The sequence below is a fragment of the Oreochromis aureus genome, linkage group 3 (assembly GCF_013358895.1).
Source record: "Oreochromis aureus strain Israel breed Guangdong linkage group 3, ZZ_aureus, whole genome shotgun sequence".
Lineage (NCBI taxonomy): Eukaryota > Metazoa > Chordata > Actinopteri > Cichliformes > Cichlidae > Oreochromis > Oreochromis aureus.
Genome location: NC_052944.1, coordinates 120556221 through 120581042, shown reverse-complemented (window position 1 = coordinate 120581042; position 24822 = coordinate 120556221). Strand labels below are relative to the sequence as shown.

Below are 24822 nucleotides of genomic sequence, written 5' to 3'. Positions count from 1 at the left end.
AATTTCTGATCTTTAATACCTAAACAATTTGACTGATATATGGTGTCCAATCTGTGCAATGTGTGCCAAAATCGGCCTTCCTGTAAAACGTCTAGATATTTATGTATTAACAGTACTGGTTACTGAATTTCCGAAATAAAATGTGAACTGAAGTATATTTTTAAATGGGTTATAGTCTCAGTAACTTTGAAACAGTGATATCTGATGCGATATTTATACCTCTGATGAAATCTCACAAGTGTTAGCTTAATTTTGATACCAAGATCGTTCACACAGAGTTTGTAATTGCAGAGAAATACTATGTTTATTTTGGGCATTTCATTTTCGAGCAGGAAGCTCAGAAAACTTCTTTGGGGCTTAATAGGTTAAAGTACAATTAAATTGTGGACATTCACTTCTAAACCTTTTGTGAAACGATAAAACCTAAAAGTCTGAGTATTATTCTTTATGCAAACAGCTCTTGCAGGTTACCCCGGCCTTAATAATAATAATAACAATAATAACAATAATGATTATAATAATAATAACAATAATAATAATAATAATGCTACTAAACTTATCCCGGAAATAACAAGTGACCCCATCAATAGTGGAGCTACCTTTAACAGGTGGAACTGACAAAGATTTGTCCTTTAAGGCTACTCAAGGTTACTTCTTATCAGGGTTGGTAGGGATGACAGCTGGATGATTTCAAGGTAATTAGTACCGGGCAAGTCCCCTCCCCCAAGAAAAAGGAGAGACTACGAAAGCCACGGTGTTACAACGTGCACCAGCTGTTGGTCTCTCTGGAGACTACTGGACGTGGCTGGGTAACCATGGTTACCTGGGAGTTACAGTACCTGATATTAATGAAGGGTGGGAGCTGCGTTCACATGCTCTGACTGTAATGAAAACAGAAAAATTTGACTGAAACGTGAAAAACATTTGATTCATGTTGCACAGCAGTGGGACATTTGAAATAAAGTCAGCACACTCGGTACAGATAGTGCAAGAAATATGATGGCTGCTGCTAGACGTCTGCCTTTGAACACGTCCCCTGCATTTTTGTGTACATAAGTAAGTTAATGCTCTACATTCTCATTTGAATCTTTGATTCTTGTTTCTGTTGCAGGTCTGTGACTGAACGTTTGAGAGGAGAAAAGCTGGTTTCATGCTGTAATTTTGCCTGTATTTTGTCATCTCTCTCGGGTGATGGAGAGCTCAGATGGTAGCATAGCTTTGCATCTTTATTTATAACGCACTTTACATCCAACAATGTTGGCCAAAGTGCTACAAATATAAAACAGAGAGAAAACAGTTTAAATTACAAATAAAATATCTTAAAATTAAAAATAATATAATTAATAAGAATATTGTGTCTTAACATATTAAGAGACATCAACAAGTCCTGCTGTGCTGAAAGCCAAATAAATAAATATCTTTTAAAACGTGATTTAACGACAGATAAGGAAGGTGCCTGTCTAATATGTAAAGGCAACTCATTCCACAATTTTGGTGCTGCCACAGCGATCCCCTCTGAGCTTACGAAAGTTTCCTCAGTGCCAGCTGTTTAAATTACAGCTGCTTATGCAGTAACCATGGTAACCATGGACTCTGAGCGGCTGGATCGACGCAGGTCAGGCAACAATTTTACATATATGATCTTAAAACAGGACACAGCCACTACACATGCTGGCCTCATATCAAATGTGTACGTAGACTGAGTCTATATTTGACGTTTGTTTTCTATCTAATCTTCGCGCTCAAACATTTAAACAGCAGCAAGTCTGCAGCTGACGGAATACAAACTCAAATTGTCAGAACAGGTTTGATCGTTTCTTGCGTGTATTAATTTGGTGATTTATTAAATGTATAAATGTTATTCTAATTTGCTGCTGAGTCTCTTAAGCTGATGAAAATGCAGATAACACAGATCACGAACACCTGTTCAACCAATCACTTTCATTCCACTTTGATCTGTGACAAACTGAAGGGTTTATCTCTGTTACAGTGTTGCTGTAGATTGCTATATTTTTGTGTTCTTTATGTTGTAGATTTTCACATCTCTGGAATAGCTGGCAGTAATAAGGATGATTTTCTGTGAAGTAATATTGATATGACCCGTGAATTATTCGTAGATGACGATTAAATTAGTTTGATGCTGCCGACACTTTCATGTGATCCAGCTGGGAAACTCCGTGTTAACTCAGAGCTGAAGATATCGTGGATATACTGACCTCGCTCCGTGGTGTACAGGGCCGTTTACCCTCATGATTGATATTCACAATAAAAATATTAGCCAGACATCATGAAGTCTGTATGTGTCTAACGACCTTTGTATAGTTAAACCTAGCAGTTACTACATGATGGAAAAACCAATGTTATCTCTTTTAATAAAGTTTATGTGTATATACACAGGTCACACTGATTATTGAACAAAAAACACAAAGATCAGATGTTAATCGGATTTATTTGCTCTCTCTCCTCCTTAAACATGTTTTTAATATTAGTTATAATTCAGAATTGACCACTGAAACACGTATGACACACATGAACATCAGGAAATAAAAACACGATAAATATAATCTCAGTAAATGAAGTCAGTGAAGTCGGGGGTTATGACAGCTGTGTACCCGGACCTGCGCTTTGTTGGCGGTAATAACAGCTCGATTGCTTGCGAGGGAAGCGGGTCTATGCCACGCTTTGCCGTGAGACTGGGCTGGGCAGACATCTCCAAAATCATCGAAGCACTTTTGCAAAGAAGCTCTATCTTGACAAACCGACCAGATATCTGAATATTAAGCCACTACATTCTCGGCTAAAAATATTAAAACTAACACATAAACAGGGTTTTTCAAAGTACAGTTCTGTTAGTTTCCACATGCCAGTTGTTGGTGTGCAGACACGCCTTCTAAAAACAATGGCCACCAGGCCAAAGCAATGGTTTTGACTCGATCAGCGTTAATCCCGCCCCCTGAATTTGATGGGTGAGGTTGACAGATAAAATTATTTCATGGGGGGGGGGGCTGAAGGGGACAAAAGTGCCAAAATGAATAAATTAAATACACCGTTAAAAAATTAATTAAATGTGTCAGAAATATTTATTAAATTAATTATTTCCAATTTTAATTAATTATTGTCACATTTTATTAATTATTTAATGGTGTATTTAATTAATTCCTTATGTCAGTCCCGGCATTCCATACAGATTGAACATTTCAATGCAAATGAAAACATAAGGTGAACAAATATCACTAATCAATGATTTACATTCAGACATTTTTATATAGTTACTGTTTATGCAATAATATAAATCAGGTTTGAAATGAATTTTTAAATCCTGACCTGAGAGTTTCCATTTTACAATGTGGACTCTTCACCCCAGCAGATAGAAGCCTCACTCCTGAATCCTGCAGGTCAGAGTTACTTAGGTCCAGCTCTCTCAGACTAGAGGACTGAGAGCTGAAGACTGAGAACAGAGCTTCATGGCCTCTCTCTGAGAACTGACAGTGACTCAGTCTGAAAAATGAAAGATAAACATTAAACAAATACTGTTGTTAAAATATAGTGAGGGTGCACTGAAGTGTTGTTAGATTTAGCAATATGTAATCCTGTTTCTACAGGAATCCTACATTCCTTACTAAGATACAACAAACGAATGACACTGACAGACACTGGTTAAAATACACTGATCAAAAGAAGAAGAAAATATCAAAATGGTACTAATTTTTTTCAGGAATTCTTAATTTCTTACAACAACAAGTTACCTTTAATAGCTTAAATAAACCGTTAACAAAAATACACTAACAAAAATGGTAATCAGTAGAGTGAACGATCAATGCTGGTATTCTAGGGCAAATGCCAACTGGGCTCCATGTGCCGGGCAGTGAGGGCAGGGCATTAACACCAAAGCAGCTCACATTGATCAAAAAGTAATTAATTAATTAAAAGTAAATAATAAACTGACATGATGTTATACTTTGATTAAAATGTATTTATTATCTTCCTTTATTTAATTGAGTAGAACATTTTTATTAGTTAAATCTACTAATTTGATGAAAAACACAACATCACTTAATCTCACTTCAGCGTATTCAGTTTACAGTGTGGAATTGTCAGTCCGGCAGAAAGAAGATTCACTCCTGAATCCTGCAGGTTGTTGACACTCAGGTCCAACTCTCTCAGACTAGAAGACTGGGAGCTGAGAACTGAGGACAGAGCTTCACAGCCTCTCTCGGAGAGATGAGGCACACTCAGCCTAACGCAAAAGGAAAAAAAACGATTTGCGGTCAGCATTACTGTTTAAGGTTGACTAACTAACCTGAAATTTGAAAACATACTGGAAAACATAAACAATGAAGAGCTGGTAGATTTACTGACACTGGTTTAGTACCTGCTGGCACATCCATACACGGCTGTTCGGGTGTCTGCATCTCAAATTATCATTGGCTTTCTACTCAACCATCTCCAATTTGAATTGCATGCCAGTGTGTGATTTTGGCTTCATATGGAGGGATATTACCCCCCTTATGTCAAACGAGTGATTTATGACCCCAATAAAAATGATTTATGACGTAGGAAGTAATAAAGGGGGTAATAAAACATATGACAGTCATAAAAATATGATATTAATAAACAAAATGATATTAATAAAATTATATTTCATAACTCTTTAATTTAAAAAAAATCTGATTATTATATATATACAATTTTTATCATCAATAGCATTTTTCTAATTTTCAAGCCCCAAAAAAGTTTTTACTATTTTATCGCCAAAAATGCCATCTGCTGTGGTCCAGGGCATGTGTGCTCATGTGCGCGCCCGCGCCTGTGTGTGTGTGCGCGGCCCTGCACGCACCTGTGTGTGTGTCTGAAAATGTGTTAAACCATAGTGAAGTGCTTAGTTAAACTTGTGCTTTTCTTTTGTAACGCTCAGTATGGTGAGAGATACAGGTTGCATGCCCCGGTGGAAAACTTTATTTTAATTTATTTGCATTTGTTTAATCCAAACTAGGTAATTCAGAATCAAAGTCTGAGTCAGAAACTCTCATGATCCCGACGCCCCCCCCAAAATGCTAGACAAGTTATCAGGAAAAACTCCTGAAAAAACCCTCCATCTTCGTCCGAACTCGCAACCCCAATACCTCCTAACCCCAATACCATACAATACCATACCATACACCAATACCATACCATACCTTGTTAGGGACTTCCCTCTATCCCCAAAACCTTGTGTGTGTTAACAGGGAAAAATCCCTAAAAAAAACCTTAGTCTTTGTACACCACACCCCTCTTCTCACATCTAGCGCACAGCCTCAATTGTCTGTTTTACTTGCCCCGTCTCAGCTCCCGAATGATTTTTACCTCTTTTTGAAACTTTGCGCCCGAGACCAACTCCGCTTCCAGACTGCTTGGGAGCTCACACAACACTCCTGTCTCCAGCTAGCCAATCGGCTACAGGTCCAATTTTTATGATCTCCCGCTGAGGTTTAGACTTGCACCGCGCTCCTACAACACTCCTGTCTCCAGCCTGATCAACAACTGGCATCACTCGGACTGCTTGGGAGCTCACACAACACTCCTGTCTCTAGCTGGATCAACAACTGGCGTCGCTTTCCTTCTGTGCATATCAATAGGTAAGTGTTAATCTTCCTGTCCTGTTTTTTGCATTTTTTGCTGTCCGACAGCGACAGACATGATTTGTTGACCGAGCTAGGCCGTCCGACCCGTTGTTCCCTAGGGCTCCATGCTCCATCCGGCAAGCACCCCGACCAGCGTGTCTTCTCCACCGTCTCGCACTCGAAAGCCCCCGCGCTTGCTCTTGCGAGCCAGACACGGTCAGTCCCTCTACGTTCTAATAATTCTCAATTGTTAAACTATCCTTTGTATTTACCATAACTCACTTTTTTCTTTTTACCTTCTAATTGTTAGGTGTAGGCATTAAACGCCTCAGCGCATTCAATACTGTGAGCGCAAGGACCAAGAAGAGGACAAGGACAAGGCATAGCCAACAGCAGCTTGTTTCTCTGGCTCTTTGAGCAGTATGTTTCGTTGTTGAATTAATGTCCTTGATCAAATAAGAAATAAATAAGCTGTTTGGTTTTTAAACATTCTCCTTTTACATTCTTCTGCGTGAATAATGGATAACCAGGAACAGGATATTAGTGACCCATTTTTAGCCATAAACCTAGCTCTAGCTATGTTAAACCCAAATATCAATCAATCTCAAAATACATTTTCACAAAGCAGTGAGCACCCTGCTGCGATCAATGATAATGATCCTTTAGAATTGCTCAATTTAGCTCTCGCCCGATTAGCACCTAGTGAAACTCTTTCGCAAAATAGCTTTCAAAGTTCGGGTGTGGAGTCCGGTGAGATCCAAACAGTCAAACATTGCTCATTCTCAAATCTGCCTATCACAAAACATTTATTCTGAACTGTTCTTTGCTCTTAACCGGACTTTAGCTGCCTTGGCAGAAAGACAGGACAAGGTTCAAATACCCCTAGAGCTGTTAAGCCAGATAAATAGGTTAAATGAAAACCATTTCAATCACTCTCATAACCACCAACAATCGTCCGACTTTTCCCAAAACAATGTGCAATTACCCGCAAATGAACCACTCCAAGACAGCCCTGTAGACCATCATAGCGATCATTCCTTTCAACAAGCCAGTAATCCAGAACAGAGTTGCGTCAGCAATTCAACACAGCCCTCTATAGTTGTCAGAAAAAGATTTAATAACCTTGAAATTAGAGAAATTTTGAATTTCCCACCTCCAGACGATATACCCAATTATGCTCAATATTATCAAGGCATAATGGGTAGTGCCTGTGAAATAACAAACAGGGTTTTCGCACATGCACGACTAGGCGATGTTGTACAGTTAGAGCTCAGAGGGCAGCAGTTACAAAATAATGTTTCAGTCATTTTACGCGATAATCACAATTTGTCTGAATTTGAAAATTTATTCTTGAGAACCGTACAGTCAAACTGGTCGATAATGTGTGATGGATCACTTGAACTCACAGCTCAGATTGTTAGACCCCCGTCCGGTAGTGGAAAGTGAATGCTTAGACAGATATTTGAATTGTTAAAAAGAAAAATCGTTTTTTGTACGTGGTCCATAACCCTACAAATAATTTATGTTTTGCCATAAGTCTGGCCCACCTTCTGCACCCAGATTTTAATGAGAAATTCAGCGAAAAGCAGGTCTAAATAATGATACCAGTCAGCTTTAACGACATAAATATTTTTGAAAACATTCCACAGTGTGAAATTATTGTATTTTACCGTAATGAGCATAATCGCAATCTTTGTAAATTTCAAACTACTTCACAACCTAGCAAAAAAACTCTCTGTTCATTTTTATTCGAAAACCATTACTATGCTATTAAGAATTTAAAAGGTTTTATGGGCACAAAGTATGTATGCGATTATTGTTACACAGGATATAACCATATCTTAACCCGTTTCTGCCCTGCTCGTTGCTCGGTCTGTATGTAATCTGCGTGTAGTCGTGACATCCTGTCTCCTATTGTCTGTCCAAACTGCAATCGCACCTGTAGGTCTCCGCTTTGTTTCCAGAACTATAAAAAGGTCATTCAGAGGCGTGAAGACTCGCCAGCAACTGTCAGCTCTATAAAAATGTGTTAAGTGTTCGCTACTTTATTGTCTAGCAGCAAATGGCAAAACACACAAGTGTGAAAAGAGCAAATGTCGAATCTGTCGCCAGGAGAACTCTAGTGATCATGAAACACATAAGTGCTACATGCAGGTTTTAGAAAGCAAGACAAAACATAACAAGTTGATTTTCTATGATTTTGAAACATTTGCAATCATGGTGAACACACTCCTTATCTCTTGTGTACTAAAACATCACATTAGACTACCTCTCTTGAAGGGTTCTATCTTTATCGCTCATAATGCCAAGGGTGTTGATGCTTACATTATTGTCAGGGTTATGGTTAAGCAAGGTTTAAAACCATACTTGATCATGCAAGGATCAAAAGTGATCAGCTTTACAGACCCTGACTTTAATCAACGTTATATGGATTCATGTTGTTTTCTTCCAATGCCTCTCTCGTCAATCCCGAAAGCCATGGGTTTTTCAGACAGTGTTAAGGGCTTTTTCCCTCATTCTTTCAGCTCGAAACAAAACATGAGTTATGTGGGCTCTTATCCTCCCCCCTCCGCCTATAGTCTCGAGCGCATGACAACACAGTCTAGGAAAGAATTCTACAAATGGTATGATTCGGTCAGTTCCGGCACCTTTGATTTTATGAAAGAGGCCCTTTTATATTGTGAAAACAATGTTTTCACAAAAATTAGTTACATGGATGTTACCTCCTTGTATCCGTTTGTAAATAGCACGTGTCGGTACCCCTTAGGTCATACTCAAATAATTTTTCGAAATCTTCAGGACACAAAAAACTACTTTGGGTTTATCAAAGCAGTTGTATACCCACCCAAGGCCCTTTATTTTCCTGTTTTACCCTATAAAACCCAGTCAGGTAAGCTTGTGTTTACTCTCTGCCACACATGTGCTGAAATGAACAACCAGGAGGGGGCATGTAACCATAGCAACGAGGAAAGACCTCTCAGAGGCGTGTGGACGACTCCTGAATTTAACCTGGCCTTAGAAAAAGGTTATAAAATAGCTAAAATCATGGCGGTATGGCACTTGAGAGAAAGGGTAAATTTGGGCAGAGAAATAATCTCACAACAAGCAAACTGAGCAAACTTGTGAGTGACCCAGAGGAATTCTTTAACCTTATGTTTTCTCCAAAATACAAAGTGAACTATTTCTCTTTTGTCAGTGATGATGTGGCTCTTATTCAATGGTGTTATGGTGACCTCTGTACTCCACTCCCAAACTCCACAGATAACATCTTAATGCTTCATATGCGTATGAAACTGTAATGCTACTTGGATGAGTTACAGGAAAGAGCTAATTACTATGTTACTGATAGCGTTGTTTATCTCACTATACAAAATGAATCTGAACTAGAATTAGGTAGATATTTAGGCGATCTCACAAATGAGTTAGATCATGATGATTTCATCACAGAGTTTGTTGCAGCTGGACCTAAAAGTTATGGTTATATGACCAAAAACGGGAAAGTTGTTTTGAAAGCAAAAGGGATCACATGATGTCTGTGAGAGGGTCAACTTTGAATCTGTAAAGAACCTTGTTGACAATTACATAGATAACTGTCAAGCAGGGTCTACACTTGAGGCCCCTCAGCATGGTATTATCCGCAATAAAGCAGGTTTCTCACTGCAAAATTCATCATTCCTCCCAAAAATCTGGGTTGTTTATGACAAGCGTAGAATGCTACCAGGAGGTCTCACTTTATTATTATTTTTTTAAATTTTTTTTAAATGTTTCAGCCTGCTTTGATCGAGTTTGATCCGAGATTTCAAGTCCCATATTCCTGCATGGTTGTCAGCCCTAGTGGCTCAGGAAAAACTTTTTGTCAAATCTGTATTGGAAAACTGTGTACATGTTTTGAATAAGCTTGTTCAAAATGTTGTGTGGGTTTATTATCCAGAAGTGGTTCACACAGTACAGACACCATAAAAATATGAGTGTCCTGATGTTGACTCAGAATGTGTTTCTACAAGGTAAACACAGCAGAACGATCAGTCTGAACAGTACTTATATGGTGTTATTTAAAAACCCTTGTGATAAATTACAAGTTAATACATTAGCTAGACAAATTTGTCCAGGACGTCTGCAGTTCTTCTTGGAGAGTTTTGAAGAAGCCACGAAAGAGCCACACAGATATTTATTGATAGATCTAACCCCGACCTGTCCAGAGCAGCTCAGGCTGAGATCAGGAATACTACCTGGACAACAGCTTTGTGTTTTCTCACAACCATGCTACCCATTGTCGCGGATCTAGCTATAGGCGCCATTCGCGAATAAAAATGCAGAAAATGTATTTGATCTCACCTGAGCAGATCAAACGCTTACATGAAACGCATGGAAATGCGTCTCGGACAAGCATCAGAGACAAGGCTGAGGCTGATTTGGATAATGATATGAGAGAGATATTAGAGACTGAGGGTTTAAACCCAGATGAGAAAATCAAAAAGTATAATATACTTTTACAAAAGTATCTCGTGCTCGAGAAACAAAAACTGGATGAAAGCAAGCAAATAACGCTAAAGCTCCCCGCTGAGCGTGAGGGGAGACTGAGTGACAGGTCATATGCCAGTACCAGGAGGAAGAGAGCGAGGAGGGGGAGCAGCAGGAGGGGGCCGATAAAGTTTTGCATGAAGTTTTAACCAACATAAACCCTCGCTCAAAGAGAAACACTGAATATGTAATGCGTAGAATATTAGCATCAAAAGGTCACAGCGGATGGAGTGAGGACAGTGAATTGATGCATACAGAGAAGCCTATACCAGGGAGTCATATGCTCGACTTGATGAGGTTTTTAGCGAGTCCTCGGACAAGCATCAAACCAACAGGCTGGACTTTGCTTGCACAAACCTTGGCGGACCTAAAAGTTCCCCTTTCCACAATCGGTAACATATCGGCTCGAAGGGAAACAGCAGAGCTTAAACATTCACGAGAAACACGAGAATACCAGGCATCATCAGAGGAAGATGTTATTGAAAAGAAAAAAAAGAAGAAAAGCAAGACAATTGCCTTATCACTCGGTTAAATTTCTGATGTAATCAATGTAATCAAAACCAAATAAAACATGGTTTTTGTTATTTTTAAAGTTAATTATCTCTCATGTTTTTATTGAACAAAAAAAACCAAAACATTACACTACTTTTTTCCCCCAATACTTTTTTACTCTTTATTAAAAATAATTTTTAACACAAGTGACAATCATTAAAAGTTTTCAGAGAGCATGAAGTTTGGTTAAAATTTCTAGCTTTACATGTATCACGGACCAAGCTCTGGGGACTCGGGGTACGTGAGCAGTAGAGCAATGTTGTTGTTGTTATTATTATTATTATTATCATCATTTTGTGTGTTGTCTGCACTGCCTCTGTTCACATCTGTATGTTGGCAGGTATGTGTGTGTGTGTTGCCTTTTTTCTGTGGCCAAGTTACAGGCACCTTCAGTCCTGGGGGCGTAGCCTGGCTTGAGGACTGGCCACACCTGAAGTCCTTGCCACACACCTGCTCCTCATCTGGGCTCGTCGGGGGAAGCGCGATGGAGCTTCCACCGATGCTGGATTACTGCGTTTGACTTCACGTCAGTCTTCTAGCATAGTCGGAAAGTGTGAGGGTATGCCAGCTGGGATATAGTGTGTTTACGACTGCCTCTATTGTTTTCCTTCAGGAGGAATGTGGGACGAGAGAGAGCAGTGAGCACGGGGAGTGCAGAGACACAGGAGCAGAGAGCACTTCACTGGGACTTTTTGGGAAGAAGACACGACACGGAGTCTGGGACACTAGGGGATTTATTGTTGCTTACTTCACCACTTTGTAAATAAACACTGTTGCACTGAAGAGTCCGGCATTTGGGTCCTGTTTCCCCACCTCCCCACGGTCTGCCGACACAGACCGTGACAACATGTTAATACACATCTGATCAATCATTTTACAAAGCACGAGACCGTGGCATCATTTTTCTTTTGATTAGAGCCATATAAAGCAAGTACATTATCATAAGTCTTTCCACGGGATCTCTGGGCTAAAAAAAAATATACAGTGCTGACCGTATACTGTAGACAGCGTGGCTTGCAGCTGTCTTTGATGGAAAGATACACGGTCAGCATGCTTCTTCAAAAACATTACAAAGCATTTCGTTGCCCTGTATCTGTGACATGTGCAATGACAATAAAGTGGAATTCTATTCTATTGAATTCTTTTGGGGTAAAATGGATAATCTGGTGGGAATCTGAATGAATCATAATAACTTGCACCCCCATCTTCATCTAATGAAATTGCCAGCCAATGAGTTCCAGGTTTATTCCTGGGATCTGTATTTATGATCAGATATGATATGATATGCAAGCTATTTAAACGAACGTTTCAGCAGCAGCAGAAATTTGTCTGAGACCCAAAACCCCACAGAATCTGTCACCGACTAGCAGCCTCATGATACTCTCCAATTCATGACTGTTCATGATTAAAGAAAAAAACAGAAACCTATCAGTAATAATCAACCAAAACTTGTCCTTTTGAATTGATCTGAAATTTTAAATCATAACAAGCATAAAGGGAGCGGTGTTGTGTGAGGCAGCGGGACTCTGAAGCGCATTTCAAGTCTAAAGTTGCCATTTATTATTGGTGATAATGCTTGGCTGTCATCTGAAAGACTCATATTGAACACGAACAGAGTATCCTTCTTGAAATTCCTGTCTGTCAATGCACAAGGATAGATCTTTCAGGTTTCTTCCAGTAGCCGTGTACAGGCTGTAAAATTCCCTCACATACTGATTCTCAGCAAAATTGGGTTGAAAAGCTTTGGCTGGTATCTGTTTACTCTCATGACACAAAGCCAAAAGCTCTAAATTTTTATGCTGGAAATTGAAAGGGCATAATAATATCCTCATGTAAAAGCTTCGTGGTTTACCATGCCCATGACAAGATATCTGGGCAGTGAACCCAGAAACAGGTTTTCATGATGTGATATCCGGGAATTCTCGGGTATTGAAAATATTTTTACATTAATCCGTGAGATCGGATATAAGGCATTGGCATGCATGAGAGCAGATGCATGACCGACACGCACAGCGGGAGACACCATCACTTTTCTTACGAACATGGAGGCGCCATGAATATTCAGACTGTAATTGGCATTTTGACGCGGCATCAGGCTAAATGCATCGCTGGCTCTCATGAGCTTAACCCTTAAATCCATATTATTGAGCAATAATCTTTCACAGAAAAAAATGTCAGAGTGCAAGGGGCCCAAAACATGAAACTCTCTTGAATGTTCGCCATACACAGCTCTCCTGACTAATCCTCTGTTAGGGCCGTTATTAACAACATGAGAGTCATGGGCGCCAGCAGTATCTTTGAAAAAAAGACCTGCACTAAATTGAGTTTTCAGACTTTCTTCGGAGTAATTTAAATATCTCTCAATTATGGCCCTATATGGGTGAGTTGAGGTGGCTTGAGAAATCAACCTGTCACCCAGAGTCACATCAGATTGTGAGAAAATGGTATTTAAAGGGTAATTTATAATTGCAACATTAGCGTCTGCAGCAATATCACTGCCATCGGCGTTTGTTATTTTCAGCAATGTGTCATTTAAATCCAGGTACTGCAACCCGTTTCCAGGCACATAGAATTCCAGAGGTCCCCTATCAGTCAGGGCTGAAAAAATTTCTGAATAACATTTGTCTTCGATTGAAAACTGAGTCAGAGGTGCTGTAAACAGATCCACTTAAGGTACACTCGCTTGATCGTTCGTGAAGTATAGATATTCTTGCTTGTTCTTAGTTTAGAAAATATCTTGTTTAGACATGCGTCCTGTACGTCTGGCGGTTTTACCTGTTTGTCTCTTTTTGACACCCTTTCTTGGCTTTTTAAACTCTGTCAGTCTTTGACCCGGAGGACATTTTAAGGTCCTACGCAAAATTATGCTTAGCCCAGAACCCTCTTGACGTTCTGCTGTGTCCAAGTGATTGAACTTACTGACAGCTGTAGTCAGCACGTCCAAGGCTATGTCCTTGACAGCGGTCTTCAAATGAGGTTTTGCCACGCTCACACCCCGCTTTATGAATGGAGTGACAAATCTGAACAATTTTGAGAAAATGGATGCTATGCCGCGTCTGTTAATTAAGGGCGCGCCCGAAAATCCAGAGAGACCATTACCAGCTTGGGATTCATAATACTTTATAAATCTATTATTATCCATGTTGCTATGAGTTATAACAAATCCTTGACAGACCAGAAATGTAGCTTCACTATCGTTTTACCATACGTAAAGTTTACAGGTTCGTTCTGATCGGTTTTGATTTCAATATGGATATTTTCGATATGCTTCCGAGCAAGGGGTATGTAGTCTCGTTTGTTAAAGCTCTGTGTGATAATATCTCCGTAATTATCCTCTATTTTGACAGTAGGCAGCAGGGGCGAGTAGCTATCACCCACGAGCTGCAGCATTGCAATATCGGAATAACAGAACAGGTGATAACAACCCTTCCTTTATATCTGCTGGATATGGTGCAAATTTGCGCTCGAATCGCAGCCAGACCTCTGGCGTGACACCAAGCATATATGTAAGCGGTGGGAAAAACCTGAGATGATATAGCCCTCCAGATGTGAATTCAAACTTTTTAACAATTGGGTTATATTTTAGATAAATATCTGACTCGATAGGCCTAAGGCAGGCCTCAACCTCTGATCTCATTGGGCTTCTGCTCTGCATCACTCTTTTTCCTCCATTCAAAATAAGCCTTATCATTTGGGAGATTAAGCCATGTATAGAGATGAAATTTCAGTGAGAGCCACCTCCCAGGCCCCATCGAGATTGAGATGGTGGGCAAGATCCACACGGAAACTGCTACTGGTGTTATTTTTAAATACATTCAAGCTTGCATTTGAGGGTAGCGTTACGTAAAAGCCCTGTGACCTGACACTCATGCCATACCAACGTGAAAATGAGGTCCGGGGTTTTTTATGTCAGGTTTATAAGCTCACTGGCTTTAATCCAGCTATTAAACTTTTCAGGCCAGTTCCACCACTTCACAAGGAAATATATCTGTCCCCTCTGTTTATGTTTTGACAAAATTTTCTCTATATGATACAGCTTACCCTGAGCCAGATTGATTTTCTGCAGCTCATGGTCCTAAAAACTACTGATAATTGGTTCCCCGTCATAATCTTTGATTTTATAAACAGGAGGATCTCTAGGTATGCACTGGTCTATAGCAAATATCTCATCCGTGAAGATTTGCTTGTACCGCTTATCAAACACACCTCTAACTTTAGACAGCCTCACGTGATCTCCCTTTTTAAATTCCATGGGGGGATTTTTCTGCAAGGAATAGGAGAAGTACCATATAGGTTTTGAAATACTAACGTTGTGTGTTCTGAATTTACTTCATTCGGGGCCATTTTTATGGAACCATGATAACTAGTGTTATAGCTGTGTAATAAATCTTGTAACACATCGACATATCTACGTGTATTTGTGGTCTACCACTTTTTATGTCCGATATCAATACCAATATCATAAATTTGGATATCTGCCGATATAAACCGATATAGCGTATTTTATAATCAATAAAATGTTTTTTTTAAATATCTCGCTGCATTTTGTATAAGTTCATACTCAAGTTTAAAAAACAAAACATAACTAAAGCTATTCTGTTACACCTGTGTGCAAAAAATACACTGTACCCAAAATATGTCATAGATCAGCAATACTGATCAATCTAATAAACTTAAACCTACACCATCCTCCCTATTCTGGTATTCTAAGGAGTACTTAGCGGAAATATCAAGCAATCTAACTAATAGGGTTGCCAACTCCGAGCAAAAAAAAAAATAGGGAACCACCCCATGCCCTCCGCCTCATAATGCTTTATTGATGTTACTATATACAGTGATGGATTTCTATACATTTTATATCAGATGAAAATTTGGTTGTAGGATTCAGGTAATTATTTATTACTCTGAGCTCAAAGAGATAGGCCTGAGCAACGCCTCTGACTTGAGCCGGAGGTGGTGCGAAGCCTTCAAGGTGCAGAATTTGTAATAAGGTGCTGGTGAAATGTCCATTCCAGAATTTTTACAGAGTACATCATAGTACCAGAAAGAGTAATATTTTTCTAACGGAAAATACAAGAATGTCGTCTCTGCGAGGGTGGGAGATCTCACATCTTTGACAGACATCTTGTTGGTGTTTCTGGATTAGTGAATTAATTATGTATTTTACCGTTAGTTTAGTGAGTTCCAACACAGCGGTGGGGAGCAGACTTGCAGCCTCGTCGTCGTCCACGGCCGGCTATCCATGGCTCTCTCCGGGCTGGGGAGCGTTGTCTTCGGCTCTCGAAAACAGCTCAGAAGACAGGATCCCCAAAGTCCAGAGCTCCTTGGGCTTAAGCGAGGCATCAGACCCTGAAGACTCACCGGGGTCTGGTCTAGAGATGGACCGACCCGATATTATGTATCGTATCAGTCCGATACTGACCCATATTACTGGATCGGATATCGGAGAGAAATAATAAAAATGTAATCCGATCCGAAGTATCACAAATTCACCCCACAAAACGCGCCACTTGGCGTAACCCAGCTCAGCGCATAGGAGCAGTATGGGTCACGTGATAGAGCGGCTGTTGGCTGTGAGACCTGTCGGTGGTCTGTTGGAGCATTTGGAGCCTCGCTACATGCTTCCTAACCACAGCATTTCATCTCGGCGAAAACTATCCCAGAGAAGTAAAGCAAGTGTGTAAGTTCATCCCTGAATGTTTGCATAGTATTTCCACGTTAAGCTTAACAACTGATATATTGAGCCACAGCTGGACTGGCCATCGGAATTCCACATTGAGGCGAAAAGGAACCGAGTTATTCTGTCTTAGCTGCGCAGTTGCATCTACTTCTCTCATTCACTCCCCTTCCTCTCCTGCTATTACTTCAAACATGAAACTGATCAATGATCAGCTGATTGGCTTTTCTGCCGCAAGTCCCGTCTTTCTTGTTTGTTTATCGCCCACTTTGTGCTAGAAAGAGGAGATCAGCAGATAAACAACAGCAGCACGTTTAAGCGTGATAAGCTGTTGTTAGAATGTATTTAATATTACTTTCTAGTATCAGCTGAGGTTTGCTGGAGCCACGGCTGTAAAAGCTGCTGGTCATGATATCCGCTTGGATATGTGGTGAGAGGAAACATGAAGATGAAACCAGGAGATGTCCTTACTGAATCATCAGAGCTGAGCAGGTGATGGAGAAACAGGTTTACCTTTTAGGTGACATGAATGAGTTGAAGGGAAGTTTTGAACTGTTTCTGAGAGACAAATAACAACACGATCCTTTTCTAAGTAGCTGACAGCTGGTAACTGTGCAGGGGCGGGTCTAGCAAAGTTTTGTCGGGGGCCAGGTAGGGCATTAACAGGAAGAGGGGAGCACAAAGAAATACTTTTCTTTGTTATTTCATTTAAAAACTTTGAATTATCTGAATCTTACAACAAAAGTGGTCATCTGATTAAATGTATAGAAATCCATTATTGTATATAGTAACTAATAAGTCTAATATACACCCTAGTAAGCTATAGTACTTTTTCCTTTGGGAAGGTACCATCTGTGCAGTCTGCAATTCTGTTGAAGAAAGATGTGAATCTATTTAATTATTGTAGAAAAATAATTTATTTCTGTGCATTTGTTTTACACTTGCATTAAATTAAAGTTGATTACATCGATTAAGGGCAGGGGTGGTTCCTAATATTTTTGCTGGGAGTTGGCAACCCTATTAGTTAGGTAGCTAAGTACTCTTTAAAATACCAGAATAGGGAGGATGGTGTAGGTTTAAATTTATTAGATTGATCAGTGTTGCTGAACTATAAAATGTTTTGGGTGGAGTGTTTTTTTTTGCATACAGGTATAACAGAATAGCTTCAGTCTCTTGTTTTTAAAACTTGAGTATGAACTTATACAAAATGCAGCAAGATATTTATAAAAAACAGTTTTATTGATGACAAAATACGCTATATCGGATTCATATCGGTGTCGGCAGATATCCAAATTTATGATATCGGAATCGGTATCGGACATTAAAAAGTGGTATCGTGCCATCTCTAGTCTGGTCTGGGAATTGCCAACCGAGAGTTGCGAGGTGCGGGTGGCTGGGTGAGTTCCAGCCTCGAGGGGATAACGGCGGCGGAGTCTCTGCAGGCAAAGCAGCCAGATCTGGAGGCGGTGTGGCCGGAGGCGCCAGGCCAGATGTGCCGGAGGGCTTGCCGTTGGCGGCGTAGTGTCAGCGGAAGGTTCGAACCATGAATGAGCCGCAGCGGCAGGGGCTCCGAAGCTGTCCTGTGTGAGCATTGTCGGGGTGGTGTGGAGAAAAACTGAGCGTTGCGGTTTTTAAAAGGACTGGCGGAGGAGGCGGCGGGGGTAATGGGCCGGATGAGGGCGGTGCTAACTAGAGCGTGTGGGCGTTTATCCCACGAGAACCAGCTCCACCGAACTCTGGCTCAACTTAAAAAGTTCTAAGAATTTTCCACCCCTTTTGCCCACCATTTTCAACCAGTCCTGCTTGGGAATTCGCAGCATGGTGTTGAAAACACCAGACTGGCTGTTTGAAAAGTCCAAAACAAATTCATCTGTAAGAGCGTCTTGGGTTATCTGACGGCTCACTCTACAGTACCAGCGACAGAATGGCGTGCTCCGTGTCTCCCACTGGCTGTATGTGAAGATTTTTTTTCATCAAGTTTAAAGGACGCTGCTGCGTGTTTGATGGACGTATCCGTCCATCAAACACGGGTGTGTTGATATGGGTGTGTTGATCCCTGGTTCGCGATTGTTGCAAGCTCGTCTCCCGCAGGCTCTTCTGCATTTCGGTGTTGCAATGAGGCTCAAAACATCCCAGTCAGACGATGTTAAGGCAATCGTGGGGTTAGAGGGCCAAAACTTTCACCGCTTTCAGCTGGTAAAAATAGAGCTCGCTCTCTCTGAGGTTGAAGGCGTAGCCCCAAAATCCGCCGGAGCTGAGACGGAATCTCTCTTTCAAGGGGTTAACCGGTGCTGGCTGAACCCTGCAAAGATGCAGTCGTGTGACTTGCGCTGGAGTCGCGGAAGCCCTGTGGCTGGTTACAGGGGTCTGGGCGAGCAGGGTCAGGTTGGCAGGTCTGGGATCCATGTTGTTAGAGAAAAGATAGAAAGTCTTTTTTTTTCTTTTTGAGAAAAAAAAGAGCTAGGGTTGTTAATTAATTTATCAGTTAAATGTAAGCCTAAATGTTAGATTATTTATCCTGAGTCTGTGCCAGCCAGTGAACCTATTGTAGAGAAGGTAAATCGGACATGTAGCCTCGGAGGCGGAGTTGGTCTTGGGCGCAAAGTTTCGAAAAGAGGTAAGAATCATTCGGGAGCTGAGATGGGGCAAGTAAGACGGACAATTTAGGCTGTGTGCTGGTTTTGGGGATAGAGGGGAGTCCCTAACAAGGTATGGTATTGTGATTAAGAGTGGTTATCATATTCTTATGGCTACCATATGTTTTATTACTTCCTTTATTACTTCCTAGGTCATAAATCATTTTATTGGGGTCATAAATCACTTGTTTGACATAAGGGGGTAATAACCCTCCCCTCATATTTCAAATAATTTTCAAGATATATTGATTTTTTTGTGTGAAAAATAGCCTATCAAGCTACTTCCAGCATGTTTGCTCACACTTTTGATCATATTTGACGATAATTTTTTTTAAACCCTTTCACACATAGTGGTAACTACAGTGGACAGCTATTCAAAGGCTGTTTTCTTGTATTTGTCAGTGTTGATATACTTGCACAGAAACCACTACATTGGACACTGATGTGTCACTTCATACCCTGCTTGTTACCCTGGTTGTTTAATGTTACTATAGATGTATGACGTGTTTCATTGTAATTACTGTTATGTAACCCTGTTGTGCATGAATTATGACAACCTCAATCAGGATTTTTTTTGTTTTTTTTCTTTAAATAAATTTAAAGATAAAAGCATATATTGAACAACATTTTTCTCTGTCATAAGAATACCACCTGAAAACAACGTTTTTCATCTATTCAGATAGGACCATCTACTGGTATTTTTCTTTTGTGGTCATCTACATGTTTTATTTTGCATTATTGTAATTATACGGTGGAACAGTGTTTAGCACCATTGCCTCACAGCAAAAAGGTTTCTGGGTTCAAATCCACGACCTGGCCTGCTTCCTCCAAAGACATGCAGTTAATGGGGTTAGATACTTTATTCGTCCCACAAGGGAAATGTTTGTGTTACTGCAGTACGATAATGAGTAAAAATAGTACAGGTGAGGTTTGGTTAATTAGTGAACCTAAACTGTCTATAGGTGTGAGTGTGAATGATTCTCTGACTCTCTGTGTTAGCCAACTGGGATAGGTTCCACCCCTCACAACCCTGAACTGGGATTATGCCATTCAGAAATTGTCACTTGTTGTCCTTAACAATGTAAAGTTTTTATTAGCATTTGTTCATATTTTTTATAGCATTTTACAGAACTGTTCCTTTGCTAGCTGCCTGCTAGCATCTACCACCCTGTTGTAATGTGCTGGATTCATCAAACAGGAGTATCTTCAAACAGCCTGCACCTTAGAATTAAATTAGAGGTTCTGAATGTTGGTTTTGACTCATTTTCAAATAACTGCCCAACCCTGAACTCCATTACCCCCAGTGGGTCTGAGCAGTGCCAGAAGCAAAGAAGTGCATCACTATCATTATCATCAGCTGTGAGCTGAGCTGCAGTGATGAGTGAGGGAGCTGACTGACTGCACTGCTGAGGTGAAGCACAATAACAGATATACTTTGTTTTAAATGTGGGTAGTGGAAGGTTAGGGGAAGATGACTCCTCATTCTGTGAACAGGTGATAAGCAAGTCTGTAAGTACTCAGCAATGAGAGGGAAGGCTGGCTCAGATCCGGGTGAGTGAGGGTTAGTCACTCCAGGATAAGGTCAAGATATGATCGAAAGATTCTGGGAGACTGAACCAGTGAAGTTTAATAGAAATGATTTCTACTAAAGCAGATATAGTGATTAGTCCTTCTATCAGAGTTGTCCACAAAGCATGAGATAAAGTCTCAAGTCTCATTCTGCACAGTGTAAATGTCAGTGTCCTCTGGGTCCTCACTGATCATTGTATTCTGTCACAAACTGTCATGGTTTACAGACTGTGTGAAGACTGTGTGGTCAAGTCCCAGCCTATATTTCTGACCTTCTACAATCCTACAGCTCTTCTCACAGTCTGAGATCTTCCAGTCAAAGGCTGTTACTGGTCCCACTAACTCATTTATTCAGACTTTCGTATTCAGAGTGGCATTTAACTAGTTTTAGGCTGTATGATGTTCAGTGTTTGCTGTTTAAAGTTTTTATCTTCTGTGTTTTTTATTGCCTGTTTCTGTTGTAAAGCACTTTGTGGTTTTTGACCTGTGAAAGCTGCTGTATAAATAAAGTTTACTTACAGGATGATTCTGGATATGACTTTGATAAAAGCTGACACCCAGAAATGTTTAAGACACTCTGACATTTACTGCTGCTATCAAAAATTAAATAAAACGTACTTTATTTAGTGCTATAATTAAATATGTTTAAGCGGCCATCACACATTACACTGTTTATGTTATAAATAAAAGACTAATCACATATTTACTCACAGAGCTTTGTTGGAGGCTTTGACCACTGGCAGCAGCCTCAGAAGAGCCTCCTCTGAAGCAGAGTATTCCTTCAGGTCAAACACATCCAGATCTTTTTCTGATGACAGTAAGATGAAGACCAGAGCTGACCACTGAGCAGGAGACAGTTTATCTGTGGAGAGACTTCCTGATCTCAGGGACTGTTGGATCTCCTCCACTAGAGAACGATCATTCAGTTCATTCAGACAGTGGAACAGATTGATGCTTTTCTCTGCAGACGGATTCTCACTGAGCTTCCTCTTGATGTACTGGACTGTTTTCTGATTGGTCTGTGAGCTACTTCCTGTCTTTGTCAGCAGGCCTCGTAGGAGAGTCTGATTGGTCTGCAGTGAAAGACCCAGGAGGAAGCGGAGGAACAAGTCCAGGTGTTCACTTGGACTCTGTAAGACCTTTTCCACACCACTCTGGTGAAGAGATTGTATGTTTGGTTTGCTAAATAACTTAGACCACGTGGAGGGTGTTTGTTGTTCTTCCAGCAGATTGAGTCCAGAGTTGATGAAGGTCAGATGGACATGAAGAGCAGCCAGAAACTCCTGAACACTCAGATGGATGAAGCAGAACACCTTGTCCTGGTACAGTCCTCTCTCCTCTTTAAAGATCTGTGTGAACACTCCTGAGTACACTAGGCTGCTCTGATATCGATGCCACACTCTGTCAGGTCTGATTCATAGAAGATCAGGTTTCCTTTCTGCAGCTGATCAAAAGCCAGTTTTCCCAGAGACTCCATCATCTTCCTGCTCTCTGACTCCAGTGTGGATCTGTCTCAGCTCCTCCATCATACTTGACCTTCTTCACTTTGGCCTGAACCACCAGGAAGTGGATGTACATCTCAGTCAGGGTCTTGGGCAGCTGTCCTCCCTCTCTGGTTTCCAGCACATCCTCCAGAACTGTAGCAGTGATCCAGCAGAAGACTGGGATGTGGCACATGATGTGGAGGCTTCGTGATGTCTTGATGTGGGAGATGATCCTGCTGGCCTGCTCCTCATTTCTGAATCTCTTCCTGAAGTACTCCTCCTTCTGTGGGTCAGTGAACCCTCTGACCTCTGTCACCATGCCAACACAGTCAGGAGGGATCTGATTGGCTGCTGCAGGTCGTGTGGTTATCCAGAGGCGAGCAGAGGGAAGCAGTTTCCCCCTGATGAGGTTTATCAGCAGCACATCCACTGAGGTGGACTTTCTAGCGTCAGATAGGGTTCTAGTTTTGTGGAAGTCCAGAGGAAGTCGACACTCATCCAGACCATCAAAGATGAACACAACCTGAAGTCTTCAAAGCTGCAGATTCCTGCTTCTTTGGTTTCAGTAAAGAAGTGATGAACAAGTCCCACCAAGCTGAACTTTTCCTCTTTCAGCACATTCAGCTCTCTGAAAGTGAATGGAAACATGAACTGGATGTCCTGGTTGGCTTTGTCTTCAGCCCAGTCCAGGCTGTATTTCTGTGTTAAGACTGTTTTCCCAATGCCAGCCACTCCCTTTGTCAGCACTGTTCTGATTGGTTCATCTCTTCCAGGTGAGGCTTTAAAGATGTCTTCTTGTCTGATTGTTGTTTCTGGTCTGTCTGGTTTCCTGGATGCTGTTTCAATCTGTCTGACCTCATGTTCATCATTGACCTCTGCAGTCCCTCCCTCTGTGATGTAGAGCTCTGTGTAGATCTGATTCAGAAGGGTTGGGTTTCCTGCTTTAGCGATGCCCTCAAACACACACTGGAACTTCTTTTTCAGAGCAGATTTAAGTTTACGATAACAAGCAGTAGCTGAAAGTTCTAAATGAAAAAAAAAATCAGTTCACATTTTACACAATACTCATGACAATTTCAGTCCACCTAAGAAATTACTTAACACGTGATCCATGTCTTGAGACATTAGTAAATATTATGCATCATATTAAATCTTTAGAGAAATCCTCTTACTGCTCTGCAGACGGTCAGCCAGCTCCTCCTGCTTCATTCTCCTCAGGAAGTCTACTGTGATCTTCACAAATGCCTCTCTGCTGCTGCTCCTCTGACTCTCTAAGCATTCTGGGTAATCTGGACTCAGAACCTTCTGGATCTTCTTCAGCTCGTTCTTCACAAAAGTGATGATGTTGTCCTCCAGCAGCTGTAACAGAATACTTTTTGAATGAGCCAATCAGACTGAAATCATGGAGCCAAACATCATGTTGGACACACTGACAATCCACTGGTCTACAAAGAGCAGCATGGAGATGACTGTGAATAGAATAGATGTAAAAATAGTTGTTGTACATGTACAGACCATAAATATGGAGTCCAGGTGTGTTTGATGCTGCTGGGCAGACTGACCACTGGGAACCTCTGAGCTCTCCTCGTCCACTCTGTGGAGGAACCATGAAGAATTAGTTCAACACAGGATAAAGATCCAGCAGTTTCTGCTCAAATAACTTCATCTGAATCAAGTTTGTCAAGTTTTAAACTCTCAGATTCTGAAGATATATTTTCTGTTTTCTATGAACTTTCTTTTATCAGGGATGTAAGTGATGATGTTGCAGAAGCTCAGAGGCATTGTCATCGGTGGGGAAGGAAGCAAGACCATCGTCCACGTAAAAGTTCTTTAGAACAAACTGTTTTGCCTCTGCACTGTGGTCTTCCTGTCCTTGCAGAGCTGCTCTTCTCAAGCCGTATATGGCAACAGCGGGAGAGGGGCTGTTGCCGAATACGTGTACGGTCATCCTATACTCTGTGATGCGCTTGGTGGGGTCATTGTCCTCGAACCAGACGAAACGTAGGAAGTCCCGGTGATCATGGCGGACTTTGAAGCAATAGAACATCTTTTCTATGTCTGCTGCTACCGCTACAGGTTCCTTGCAGAAGCGGATGAGGACTCCTAAAAGTGAATTATTCAAGTCAGGGCCACTCAGCAGGAGTGAAACACCATCATGCTTAGTGCTGGAGTCGAACACTGCCCGTAGCTGACCTGGTTTTCGCGGATGATACACTCCGAAGATTGGCAAATACCAGCACTCTTGTTCACCAGAGGGTGGTGGTACTGGTTCAACATGACCTGCCTCAAAGATCTTCTGCATGAAGGTAATCATGTGTTCTTTCATGTCTGGCTTCTTTTCCAGCATGTGCCGTAATGTCAAAAGACGCTTAACTGCTTGGGCTCGGTTGTTAGGGTGTTTGCACCTTGGTTGCCTGAAGGGTAGTGGTGCCACCCAACTATTCGAGTCGTCCATGAAGACCTCATTGTCCATTATTTCCAGAAAGACTTTGTCTTACACAGACATAGCAGGCTTGTTGTCATGTGTCGTTTGGTGGAAGACCCCTTCATCAAGGCTATCTTTCCCATCAAACAGGATTTCTGATGTGTTAGCTACTGGAAACTGACGCTGCTGCTCTGGAGTGTCAAACTTCTCTTTGATAAGTAGACTGTTAGTGCAAGGGTTGAACAGAGATGTACGACCGTTATTCAGCACGTTGCACCAATAGACGTTTATAAACTGTAGTTTGTGGGCTCTTCCGAGTAAAACATCTCCCACAATCACCCATCCCAAGTCGAGACAC

At 41.1% G+C, this 24822-nt stretch overlaps 1 protein-coding gene across 1 annotated transcript in view; it reads right to left on the bottom strand.

The window, feature by feature from the left end:
• The window catches only part of LOC120435193 (NACHT, LRR and PYD domains-containing protein 12-like), a gene marked incomplete at its 5' end in the record, with an annotated part of 247265 nt that overhangs the window by 42596 nt on the left and 179847 nt on the right, over positions 1-24822 (bottom strand). The window contains 2 exons of the mRNA XM_039604263.1: positions 3325-3498; positions 4064-4210. Of these exons, the coding sequence (XP_039460197.1) occupies positions 3325-3498; positions 4064-4210 (321 nt within the window). The remainder of the gene's footprint in view (positions 1-3324; positions 3499-4063; positions 4211-24822) is intronic.